Below are 13,828 nucleotides of genomic sequence, written 5' to 3'. Positions count from 1 at the left end.
TCTGTCTTTACTGCCATTTTCCATCAACTCTAAATTGTCACTGATCGTAAATACACATTTTTTATGGATCATTTAACATACAATTAGGTTATTTGGTTAAACTTTCATAATACCTTTCCTCCTGATGAAAGAAGTTATAGCACAAACAATTGAACATTATTTGACTTTTTTGCTCATGAATCCTCCCCAGGGACAGGTGTTATGAATTTTTTCTTTGTCCAGGACTAATGAGAGATATGTAGTGAGTTTTCTGTAAGTTCTTGCCAGTTCCCCATTATAGCCAGTGGCTCATGTTTTAAAAAGCTCTCTGAGGTTGGAAGTGTGATCAGGCAGCTTGATCAGAGTTTATTTTTTCTGGCTAAAGATAACCAGGTTTGAAAAAAAAAAAACCTTAACATTTTGAATAAGAATATCAGGGTCAAAAAAAGGAGGAGGAAAGCAAAAAGATGATAAGGAGTATATATAAAGAAAGGAAATAAATACCTAATAGTAAGAATTATAACAATCTAAATTTAGAATCTAAACGCTGGTTATTGCTTATTTATAGGGAATCTATTTGTTTTTAATAATTTTTGAACTTTCCACTTTAGTGAATTTTGTTATTATTTCTAATTATTTTTTCAGGCAGTTCTCGTGGCTTTTCTTACTATACAATTACTTTGCCATCCTAAAGTACAAGTCCCCATATATGATCTTGTCACTTCCCAGCTTAAAACCATTCATTTAGCTTATTACTGTTCTTAATATAGAGTTCAAAAATGCTTAATATGAGCTAATAAGATCCTCTTTCGTGTGATTACTTCTTCCCTCTTCAGGCTCATCTCATACCACTCTCACCTTTGTGCTCCAGACACATTGGTTGCCTTTTGGCTTCTTGACTGGGCTGTGTTTTCTCTTGATTCACAGCCTTTGTATGTACTGCTGGCCTCTGCCTGGAAGATTTTTTGCTCCCTTCTTCTTGTAACTAAACCCTAATCCTTTCAGCTTCAGTTTAAAAGCCTTTCCTAATCTCCAGACTGGAGGGAGAGCCCCTCCTCTGCACCTATACTGGCACCCTTTCCTTTCCTTCTGCTTCCATGGCACTTGCCTCACTTGAGATGGAGAGTATGAAAGAAAGGCTTGAGGAGTGAATGTACAGAATACCTGCTATGGCAGTGGGCAAAACGATTAACTGGAGAGAAGGGACAAAATTACTCATCATCATCTTGGCCCAGCTATATAGGGGACCCCAGTATTGATATAGGGACCAGCAGCTTGGTTGGTTTATGGCATTTCCTTGAGCAGCTTTCCACAACCCTGAAGCAGAAGTAAAAGAGACAGTTGGATTGATCGAAACTAGTGGTGATTTTGTCTCCACAGGGGACACATGGCAATGTCTGGAGATGTTTTTGATTGTCACAACTGCAGAGGCAGGGTATTCTATGGGCATTTAGTAGGTAGAAGCCAAGGATGCTGCTAAACATCCCACGATGCACAGGACAGACCCATACAACCAAGAATTATCTGGCCTCAAATGTCTGTAGTGCCGAGGTTGAAAAACCCTGACCTAATCAGTGACCTGAGGAAAAAAGAAAATAGATTGTATTGGGATGTAGGAGGTCAGAATACAAAAATCTCCTTCTTGAGATGATGGTGTGTATCACAAGATCTTATGCTGGGTTGCTGCTGCTCCACACAGCACCTCACACACCTGGGTCTCAACTTCACAAGCCACCAAGAGCTTAGTGATTTATTCTCGGGATATCTATTGCCTCATGTTATGTGTGGACAACAGAAACCATAGAGAGTGTGGAAACATCAGTGGAGCAGAGTAAATTTAATGGAGAATATGAGGGGAAAATTGCAATGTAAGTTAATGTATTTGTCTATTTACAAATAGATCCATGAAAGTAACACTTTTATAATTCTCTCTTTTCTTCATTTTAGATTTAGGCCTTATGTATACTTTTGGAGACAGTCGACATGGAAAATTAGGACTTGGACTGGAGAGTTTTGCCAATCAGTTCGTTCCTACTTTGTGTTCTAATTTTTTGAAGTTTATAGTACAGTTGGTAAGGACATCACATTTCCCTGTTTACATGTTCATATTCCTATATTTGAGTCTTTCAGTATTTCATAGAAAATAAGTACTTTTCTGTTTATATGAAATATCATAGCTATATCTAGTAAATATACTTGTGTCCTAAAGGCCAAATGTCAGACATCACGGCTCTCTGAAAATCTGTCCCTTTTCTAATGTTCCTCCTCTAACATCTTCCTTTCTGCCCTAATCTTGACTCTTCTACTTCATTTTCATATGTCTCTTGAGAGCCAGGACTGTGCCATGCCTGGAAGCTTTGTGTTTCCTGTAGCTCCCAGCAGAGTGCCTCACTCACAGTGGTCATCTGTAAATATTTGCTGGATTAGATATCACTAGGACTCTCAAATCCTGCACAAGAAAAATATCTGATAATAAATGAAGCGTTTTGAAATTATATTTAATTGGTTAAGTGTTATTTGGATAAGGTGTTGTTTCAGTGACATCTCCATCAGGCACTGTATCTCTGTTGTTTCTAACACTTTTGCCAATTAAGAACTATAGACTTGAAAATTTTGTTTACTCAGTGATGATAATATTACTTGGAATTTGTTCTCCAAAGGCTCAGAGCCTCGTACTATGGAACACTTCCATTCCTTGATTTGACACCTGTTTAATGAATGCCTGCTTGGTACAAGATACTGGACTGAGGATGAGGAATACAGAGCATGCAGTGATGAACATAGTGACCAAATTTTCATTGACTAAGCTTATAATCTTATGGGGAAGATGGTTTCTGTTTTGTTTTGTTTTGTTTTGTTTTTTGTTTTTTGCGGTACGCGGGCCTCTCACTGTTGTGGCCTCTCCCGTTGCGGAGTACAGGCTCCGGACACACAGGCTCGGCGGCCATGGCTCACAGGCCCAGGCGCTCCGCGGCATGTGGGACCTTCCCAGACCGGGGCATGAACCCGTGTCCCCTGCATCGGCAGGCAGACTCTCAACCACTGCGCCACCAGGGAAGCCCGGGAAGATGGTTTTTAAAAGGTGCTATACAGAAAACATATCAATTTTAACTTTGAACATACGAAGGGAAAGGTTCAGAGTATGCTCTTCTATGTCATGTAGAACACTATGAAGACACCAGAAGTCTGTGTATTGCAAACACAATGTTTTTTAAAGCATTTTATTGAAAATCAGTTATTTCTCAAAATCGTTTGGATGTTGATTTCCTTTTTCATTGTTCTATCATTATGCATGCTTGCGTTTTGCTCTCAGGACTTTTAAGCATTAAACTTAAAAAATCTTCATGTATAAAGACATAATTATCCCAAGAGACTGATTTATTCTTGGGTCCCTTCTTTCCAAGTAGAACTTGTCTGAGTAATTTTTTCAAGTTGTTAGTGTTGCTCCAAGATTAAAATAGCATTTTCTAACTTGTAAAGAGAAATATAATGTGCCAAATAGGTTTTTTTCTCTATACTGTATATTCAGTTGAAAGTAAAATGGTATGTTAAACTTGTTCTAGTTTTCAATAATAGTGTTTAAAGAATATATATTGTAAGGGCTTCCCTGGTGGTGCAGTGGTTAAGAATCTGCCTGCCAATGCAGGGGACACAGGTTCGAGCCCTGGTCCAGGAAGATCCCACATGCTGTGGAGCAGCTAAGCCCATACGCCACAACTACTGAGACTGTGCTCTAGAGCCCATGAGCCACAACTACTGAGCCTGCGTGCCACAACTACTGAAGCCTGTGCACTTAGAGCCCGTGCTCCACAACAAGAGAAGCCACCACAATGGGAAGACCATGCACTGCAATGAAGAATAGCCCCCGCTCACCGCAACTAGAGAAAGCCCGTGTGCAGCAATGAAGACCCAATGCAGCCAAAAATAAATAAATAAATTTTTTAAAAAAAGAATATATTGTAATTTGTGTGTGTGTGTGTGTGTGTGTGTGTGTGTGTGTGTGTGTTTGTAGAGAGAGAGAGAGATTTCAGTCAGTCAGTCTAGGAAGTCTACCGCTAAGTTAATGTTTTGTAGCTGAAAACTGTTAAAGACCCATTTGTGGGGCTTCCCTGGTGGCGCTGTGGTTGAGAATCAGCCTGCCAATGCAGAGGACACGGGTTTGAGCCCTGGTCCGGGAAGATCCCACATGCCACGGAGCAACTAAGCCCATGCACCATGACTGAGCCTGTGCTCTAGAGCCCACGTGACACAACTACTGAAGCCTGCGTACCTAGAGCCGGTGCTCTGCAACAAGAGAAGCCACCGCAATGAGAAGCCTGTGCACCGCAACGAAGAGTAGCCCCCGCTCGCCACAACTAGAGAGAAGCCGGCACACAGCAATGAAGACCCAACGCAGCCAAAAATAAAAATAAATTAAAAAACAAAACAAACCCATTTGTGTTTGAAGCCAGTGTCAATTAATTTATCTGTGAATTTATGCTGCAGGTTGCTTGCGGTGGATGTCACATGCTAGTTTTTGCCACTCCACGACTTGATGGGGCAGAAGACGTTGAGTTAGATGAAATAAATGATTGTTGCTTACCTTCAGCTACATCTCTGCCCATCAGTGATCTGACTTCAGGAAACGTACTGCAGAGATCTTTATCAGCACGTGTGCGGCGAAGAGAGAGGGTACAGTTGTGGCCTATTCTATATAATAATGTTGTCTAGCACTGTAAAGAAAACAAATTTTTTTTCTTTTTAAACCAAAGAAGGGTCTTCTTAGGTAAATTTACTAAATAAAATGATTAGAATTGAGAGCTTACAAACTTTTAAAGCAAACTCAGAATTAAACTGGTAAATATACAAACTAGAAAATTGAAATGATCATGGATAACCTTTGCTTGTAGACAGTGGTACTTACCGCTATCTTATCACCTCAGAATGCTAAGTTGTTTTCTCAACCATCTGTGGATTGACTTCTACTTTGCTTTTATCTTGTAAAGCTAATACCTCATGAGCAATGAAAGGTTATATATATATTATAACTAATGAAAGGTAGAAAACAAAGAAATAAGGGCTTTATTTGAGAGAGGGAATGTTCTTTCTCAATTAAATTGAGAGATTCTCATTCTGTGCTTTAAAATTATTCAATGACACTTACATTTAAAAAAAATAAAATGCCAAATGATTTTTAGAGACATTCCTTTTTTAAAAAAATTGCTTTAAGTTCCAAAATGTATTCCTTTAGTGGTTAAAAAAAAAGTTAAGTTTCATTTTTCTTATGAAAAAGTATATATGGAAAAATTGAGAACTATCCCATAAGTATTTTGTAGTTGTTGTTGGTTTGTGTCTCCTGAGTAACTTTTTTTTTCCGGGAAGGCAGAGCAAACACACTTTTCCCCATCTTGTGAAAAACAGACTTCCAAATTGACAATTTAGAGCAACTTAGATACAGAGGCAACAAAACAAAACATTTTTGAGCCCTTGGGGATTATTAAAAAGTGAATGTTGTAGGACGTTGGCCAACTTTGAAGTCTCTCTCTTCAATATTTTTAGCAACCTCAGGGTGGTTTATATCAATATTAAGTATATAACATTATCTAACAGTTTATTTAACCTGTTTGTTTTAAAGGAGAAATCCCCAGACTGTATTCAAACGACAGGAACACTACCTCCAATTGCAGGGACTCTCATACCACCTGTTTGTTTTCCACCTCGTTCAGTTCCTTTCTGTATGTCTACAACTAATCTGCTAGAGAAGAGGATGCCTGATAAAGAGGGCCCTATGCTGCCAATGGAACCAGGTAACAGTTGATGCTCTGCCTGCTCTCAGAAGAAATGTACCATTTATTCCATTGTTTTCATGTTCATCTCAAGCTATTTTCTCTAACTAAATTGCTTTCTTCCTAGTTAGAGACTGACATCTCTCATGTGAACTCAAATCCAAGAATACTCTTACTAGTAGAAAGCATCTTTGGTGACCTTAAAAATCCCATGTAATGACAGCAGCATATTTTTATAAAGCAGTGTATAACATATATATCACCTTCTCTTACATTGTCTTCTTTAAACCCAGAAGCAACTCCATGAACTAGGTGGGAGTTATATTCTTCATTTTTGTATATGAGAAAAGCAAGGCTTGAAGAGATTGAGTGACTCAGGTCACTCAGTTTTATAAGTGAACAGGATTTGAATGCAGGTCTTGTAGACCTATGTGAAGTTCTGCCCTTAGGCAATATAGCATCGTGGTTAAGAGCCTGGGATGTAGAGTCAAATTGATCTGGGATCCGATGCCAGCTTTCACATTTATTAACTATGTGACTGGCTTTGGGAAAGTTACTTAATTTCTCTACACCTCAGTTTCCATATCTTTGAAATAACTTCAATAATACCTACTTTAGAGAGTTCATGACAGTTAAATGAGATAAGGCATATAAAATACTTAGCATTGAGCCTAGCACCCCCAGAAACCTCTTCATAAATATAGGCATAGTTATTATTAACCCCACTGCCTACTAGATACAGATTTCATGTTTTAAATTGTAATTCCAGCTCTTTAGCCATTATACACCTCTTCTAAATAGTTTTGTTTACAGACATTTGTGTATCTTAGGAGTGTGTTTATGTTACTACAGGGCATGTACCCAGATGATAGGGGCAGAACAAGAAACTAGGGTAGGAAATCAGAGTAAGCAGTACGTTTGGAATTAAGAAGAAAATCTGGGCATCTGGGATTAAGAACTGTGGCACAGATAATTTTAATATCTTTGGGCTCAGGAACCTAGATAAAAGGTTGAGGTAACAAAGGATCAGGAACTCAGTCAAGAATTGTGGGCCATAGGAATGGAATGTTGTCTACATCTAAGACCTTGATAATGAGCTGGGTTTCCTACATCTCACCCACAAATTCTGTATGTTTCCTTTGGAGATAGGAATCACTGGTGCTCTTCATCCCTGTACATGGGAAAAGTAGATTCTGGCAACAGTGTGTGCAAGGAAAAGAGAAGTTTATGGTTTGGGACAAGTTGTTTCCCACTTCAAGAGATTTGAATGTGAAGATAGAACTTTGTAGCTAGAGCGAAAGGAAAAGCCATCCCATATCTTTTTGTGACTGTTTGCTAAAACCAACTTAATAAAAATATTTTGAAAGTTGTATCCAACATATAATGTGACTTTTTATAAATTATTTGCAGGCTTCAGTATTTCTCATGGAGTGAAGGAGGTCAGGGAAGACATGACTGAGGAAGTGACATTTAAGCTAAAACATAAAGGATAAAAAGTAGCCACACAAAGAGAGATGTGTATGTTACAGGCAAAGAAAATAATGTAGGTAGAGGTTTGGAAGCAGTTTATAGGAAAAGGAAAGAAGATCACTGGGCTCAGAGAGTGAGGGAAAAGGCAGGACAAGATGATGTTGGAAAAAGAGACAGCAGAAGAATATCCATGGGTTTATAGGCCATGAGAGGCCTATTTGATTCGAGTGTTTCTCTTAAGTGTAATAGAAAGTCATTAAAGGGTTTTAAATAGTGGAGTGATGTGCTCCAGTGCCATTTATATTTTAAGATGATCACTTTTGCCGGTGTGTGGATGTAGGGATGCCAGACTAGAGGTAGGAAGAATACTTAAGAGCCTTTTGCAAGAGATGATGGTGTTTGCAGATTTGAAATACATTTTAGTCATAGAAACAACTGAACTTGCTCATTAATGGGTCACACGTAGATGTGTAGGCAGGAGGATGGTCGACTGCTTTGAGAAAAAAAAATAAAAATTGAGCTTGAGATACCTGTGAGACATCCAAGCAGAAATATCAAGCAGGCAGTTGAAAATGAAAGAATAACATTTAGAAGATAGGTGTGGACAAGAGACAGAAATTTGAAAAACGTCAACATAGAGATGGTATTGATAATTCATGGAAGTTGGTGAAATCACCTATTAGAGAGTAGAGTAGCAAGAAGAGAGGGCCCAGGATTTAGCCCTGAGAATGTCTAACACTTAGAGGGGAGGAGAGGAAGAGCCCACAAAACCACCTTCCCCAGCCTCATCAGCCAGTAAGGTAGGAGGAGGGTCATGAGGAGGGAGTAGGATCATGAATTCAAAGTACCGCTCAAAGGTCAAGGAAAAGGAGTTCAAAGAAGCATCCATGGATTAAGCATCATGGAGATTTTTGGTGATCCTGACAAGAGCAGTTCCAGGGAGAGATCAGGACAGAAGGCAGAGTGTTAAAAGTTGAGGCATGAAGGGGAAATGAGGACGTGAAGAGGAGATAGAGTGTGTAGATAGTTCTTTTGCCTATTTTGGTCCTGAAGAGGAGCAGAGAAATGGGCTGGCAGGAGAGGGAGATGTGGAGTCAATGGGAAATACTAGAGCATGTTTGTGTGCTAATGCAGGGGTCCCCAAACTCTGGGCCACGGACTGATTCAGGTCTGCAGCCTGTTAGGAACCGGGCCTCACAGCACAGCAGGGGGTGAGCAGCAGCCGGCGGGCAAGCAAACAAGCTAGCAAAGCTTCATCTGCTGCTCCCCATCGCTCGCATTACCGCCTGAACCATCCCCCCACCCCCGGCCTGTGGAAAACCTGTCTTCCACAAAACCGGTCCCTGGTGCCAGAAAGGTTGAGGACCTTGGGGACCGCTGTGCCTAATGGACATGAGCCAGTAGTCCCAGAGAGATTGGTAGCACACGAGAGAGAGGATATGACCAAAGGTGCAAAGCTCTTGAGAAGACAGGAGGGGCTGGCATACAGAGCAGTCTTTGTTAAGAGGAAAGACACATCCTACATTTTAACAGGAAAATGTAGGTAAATTTGTACATTTGTTGGTGAGGAGATAAAGCAGATCACCTCTGACGACTTCTATTTTCTCAGTCAAGTATAAGGCCAAGACCATGAGCTTAAATGCTATACTATCTATTTTCCAAACCTCCTTTTTCTGCCATCTCCAATCTCTCCTGCTTAGTACTTTTCTATTTTAATCTCCTTCAGGTGCACTTTAGTTCCCATCTGCTCCAATGTCTTCAGAGGATACCTAATATTTTTTTTAAATAAATGTAAATTTCCCCATGTAACTTCCACCTGCTTTTCTAGCTTCATCTCTCAGCAGCCTTTTTCTTATAACCTTAATTTAGGTCTCGAGTCTGCAGGCTGTGGCCCATGGGTCAAATCTGGCCAGCAACCGGTTTTTTGGGGTTTTTTTAATGTCTTTACTGGAGTATAATTGCTTTACATTGTTTTGTTAGTTTCTGCTATATAACAAAGTGAATCAGCTCTACATATACTAATATCCCCATATCCCCTCCCTCTTACATCTCCCTCCCACCCTCCCTATCCAACTCCTCTAGGTGGTCACAGAGCACCGAGCTGATCTCTGTATGCTATGCGGCTGCTTCCCACTAGCTATCTATTTTACATCTGGTAGTGTATATATGTCCGTGCCACTCTCTCACTTCGTCCCAGCTTACCCTTCCCCATCCCCGTGTCCTCAAGTCCATTCTTTACGTCTGCATCTTTATTCCTGTCCTGCCCCTAGGTTCTTCAGAAACTTTTTTTTTTTAGATTCCATATATATGTATTAGCATACGATATTTATTTTTCTCTTTCTGACTTACTTCACTCTGTATGACAGCCTCTAGGTCCATCCACCTCACTACAAATAACTCAATTTCGTTTCTTTATATGACTGAGTAACATTCCATTGTATATATGTGCCACGTCTTCTTTATCCATTCATCTGTCGATGGACACTTAGGTTGCTTCCATGTCCTGGCTATTGTAAATACAGCTGCAATGAGCATTGTGGTACATGACTCTGAATTATGGTTTTCTCAGGGTATATGCCCAGTAGTGGGATTGCTGGGTCGTATGGTAATTCTATTTTTAGTTTTTTAAGGAACCTCCATACTGTTTTCCATAGTGGCTGTATCAGTTTACATTCCCACCAACAGTGCGAGAGGGTTCCCTTTTCTTCACACCCTCTCCAGCATTTATTGTTTGTAGAACATTTGATAATGGCCATTCCAACCGGTGTGAGGTGATACCTCATTGTAGTTTTGATTTGCATTTCTCTAATGATTACTGATGTTGAGCATCCTTTCATGTGTTAGTTGGCAATCTGGATATCTTCTTTGGAGAAATGTCTATTTAGGTTTTCTGCCCATTTTTGGATTGGGTTGTTTCTTGTTTTGTTATCGAGCTGCATGAGCTGCTTGTAAATTTTGAAGATTAATCCTTTGTCAGTTGCTTCATTTGCAAATATTTTCTCCCATTCTGAGGGTTGTCTTTTGCTCTAGTTTATGGTTTCCTTTGCTGTGCAAAAGCTTTTAGGTTTCATTAGGTCCCATTTGTTTATTTTTGTTTTTATTTCCATTTCTCTAGGAGGTGGGTCAAAAAGGATCTTGCTGTGATGTATCTCATAGAGTGTTGTGCCTATGTTTTCCTCTAAGAGTTTGATAGTGTCTGGCCTTACATTTAGGTCTTTAATTCATTTTGAGTTTATTTTTGTGTATGGTGTTAGGGAGTGTTCTAAGTTCATTCTTTTACATGTACCTGTCCAGTTTTCCCAGCACCACTTACTGAAGAGGCTGTCTTTTCTCCATTGTATATACTTGCCTCCTTTATTAAAAATAAGGTGACCGGGCTTCCCTGGTGGCGCAGTGGTTGAGAGTCCGCCTGCCGATGCAGGGGACACGGGTTCGTGCCCTGGTCTGGGAAGATTCCACATGCCGCGGAGCGGCTGGGCCCGTGAGCCATGGCCGCTGGGCCTGTGTGTCCAGAGCCTGTGCTCCGCAACGGGAGAGGCCACAACAGTGAGAGGCCCGCGTACTGCAAATAAAAAAAAAAACAAAAAACAAAAAACAAAAAAAATAAGGTGACCATATGTGCGTGGGTTTATCTCTGGGCTTTCTATCCTGTTCCATTGATCTATATTTCTGTTTTTGTGCCAGTACCATACTGTCTTGATTACTGTAGCTTTGTAGTATAGTCTGAAGTCCGGGAGCCTGATTCCTCCAGCAACGTTTTTCTTTCTCAAGATTCCTTTGGCTATTTGGGGTCTTTTATGTTTCCATACAAATTGTGAAATTTTTTGTTCTAGTTCTGTGAAAAATGCCAGTGGTAGTTTGATAGGGATTACATTGAATCTGTAGATTGCTTTGGGTAGTATAGTCATTTTCACAATGTTGATTCTTCCCATCCAAGAACATGGTATATCTCTCCATCTGTTGGTATCATCCTTAATTTCTTTCATCAGTGTCTTATAATTTTCTGCATATAGGTCTTTGGTCTCCCTAGGTAGGTTTATTCCTAGGTATTTTATTCTTTTTGTTGCAGTGGTAAATGGGAGTGTTTCCTTAATTTCTCTTTCAGATTGTTCATCATTAGTGTATAGGAATGCAAGAGATTTCTATGCATTAATTTTGTGTCCTGCTACTTTATGAAATTCTTTGATTAGCTCTAGTAGTTTTCTGGTAGCATCTTTGGGATTTCCTATGTATAGTGTCATGTCATCTGCAGACAGTGACAGCTTTACTTCATCTTTTCTGATTTGGATTCCTTTTATTTCTTTTTCTTCTCTGATTGCTGTGGCTAAAATTTACACAACTATGTTGTGTAATAGTGGTGAGAGTGGACCACCTTGTCTTGTTCCTGATCTTAGAGGAAATGCTTTCAGTTTTTCACCATTGAGAATGAGGTTGGCTGTGGGTTTGTCATATATGGCCTTTATTATGTTGAGGTAAGTTCCCTCTATGCCTACTTTCTGGAGAGTTTTTATCATAAATGGGCGTTGAATTTTGTCAAAAGCTTTTCCTGCATCTACTGAGATGATCATATGGTTTTTCTCCTTCAATTTGTTAATATGGTGTATCACATTGATTGATTGCAAGAATCCTTGCAATCCTGGGATAAACCCCACTTGATCATGGTGTTTGATCCTTTTAATGTGCTGTTGGATTCTGTGTGCTAGTATTTTGTTGAGCATTTTTTTATCTATGTTTTATCAGTGATATTGGCCTGAGGTTTTCTTTTTTTGTGACATCTTTGTCTGGTTTTGGTATCAGAGTGATGGTGGCCTCGTAGAATGAGTTTGGGAGTGTTCCTCCCTCTGCTATATTTTGGAAGAGTTTGAGAAGGATAGGTGTTAGCTCTTCTCTAAATGTTTGATAGAATTCATCTGTGAAGCCATCTGGTCCTGGGCTTTTGTTTGTTGGAAGATTTTTAATCACAGTTTCAATTTCAGTGCTTGTCATTGGTCTGTTTATATTTTCTATTTCTTCCTGGTTCAGTCTTGGAAGGTTGTGCTTTTCTAAGAATTTGTCCGTTTTTTCCAGGTTGTCAGCCACCGGTTTTTATAAATTTTATTAGAAGCCAGTCACGCCCATTAATTTATGTATTGTCTGTGGCTACTTTCACATTTCAGTGGCAGAGTTTGCATAATCAGGACAGAGACTGTATGGCCTCAAAGCCTATAACGTTTAACATGTGGCCTTTGACAGAAAAAGGTTGCTGACCCCTGATTTTAATCAAACTGAGCTCTTCGCAGTCAGACTGAGTGGAAAGGCTGTGAAGTCAAGGCAGACTTGAGATTGACGCTTGACACCAAAAGAGTCACTGAACCTTAATTTATTCATTTGTGAAATGGGGATATAACACTTAGCTCTCTTATTGTCATGACATTAACCTGACATGTATAAAAGCATATGTTCCAAGTACACGGTAAGCCTTCAACACAAGCCATTCCACAGCTTCTTTTAGCACTAGGCTTATTTTCTTCCCCATCCACCTCCATCTCTGCCTCTCAGAATTCTACTTATCCATCATTCCCTGTAACTCCTTAGTGAAACATTTCCTGATTCCCAACATTTGGATATGCTTTCTCATTCCCCTATGTAATATGTTTTGTATTCTCTTCTAGACTATAAGTTCATTAAGATTTAGTAGTTACTTAAGTTGATATCTCCTACATAATACCTCACATGGAATAAAGACAGACTATTTGTTCATTTGAATTGAATGAATTTACAAGGGAGAGATCACTGTGGACTGGCATTTTTAGTGAAGACTTCATTAAGGAGCTCCTCTCAAATAAGTATATGTGTGCTACATGGGGGTATGGTAATTGAGAAAAATGTAAGGTCAAATAAAGCTTGTAACTTTTAATTATCTGCTTTATGATATAATAACCTTGCAGTTTTCTATAAAAGTTTCCAGGTCCTTGTGCTAGTTTTCTGTTGCTACATAAGAAATGATCCTAAAACTTAGGTTAAAACAACAAACATTTACTATCTCACACAGTTTCTCAGGGTCGAGAATCCAGGAACAGTCTAGCTGAGTGGTTCTGGCTCAGGGTATTTCATGTAGTTGTAGTCACATTGTCAGATGGGGCTGCAGTCATCTGAAGGCTTGACTGAGTCTGGAGGATCCTCTTTCAAGCTCACTCACGTGGCCATCGGCAGGAGGCTTCACTCCCTCAGCACATGGGCTTCTCCCTGGGGATGCTCACGACATGGCTTCCAAGAAAGTGTGTGTGTGTGCACGCGCGCGCGCGAGAGAGAGAGAGGGAGAGAGAACTGAGACATAAGCCACAATAGCATCACAATTATATCTGCTTTTTTTATTGGCCATACAGACCAACCTGGTAAAATGTGGAAGGGAACTCCACAGAGGTATGCATAGCAGAGGATGTGGGTTGTTGGAGATCTTTTTGGGGTCTGGCCATCACAGTGCTTGATACTTGGGTAGTATTTACCCCAAAGGAATAATGTTTGCCTGTTCACATGAATGAAGCAATTGTTATCTCATCAGTGTCATAGTTTTTAAATTTTCAAAAAGATTTTAAAACCTGTTATCACTGTGAATGAATTCTGTTCAGTTCCCT

The 13,828-nt window shown here is 39.8% G+C and overlaps 1 protein-coding gene across 1 annotated transcript in view; it reads left to right on the top strand.

Moving 5' to 3' along the window:
- RPGR (retinitis pigmentosa GTPase regulator) overlaps nt 1-13,828 on the top strand; it is a 70,809-nt gene that overhangs the window by 16,876 nt on the left and 40,105 nt on the right. The window contains exons 9-11 of the mRNA XM_082864767.1: nt 1,927-2,051; nt 4,465-4,650; nt 5,594-5,765. Of these exons, the coding sequence (XP_082720893.1) occupies nt 1,927-2,051; nt 4,465-4,650; nt 5,594-5,765 (483 nt within the window). The remainder of the gene's footprint in view (nt 1-1,926; nt 2,052-4,464; nt 4,651-5,593; nt 5,766-13,828) is intronic.

The sequence above is a fragment of the Leucopleurus acutus genome, assembly GCF_964270905.1.
Source record: "Leucopleurus acutus genome assembly, chromosome: X".
NCBI lineage: Eukaryota > Metazoa > Chordata > Mammalia > Artiodactyla > Delphinidae > Leucopleurus > Leucopleurus acutus.
The sequence above is the reverse complement of the archived record's forward strand: the minus strand, read 5'-3'. Positions and strand labels throughout refer to the sequence as shown.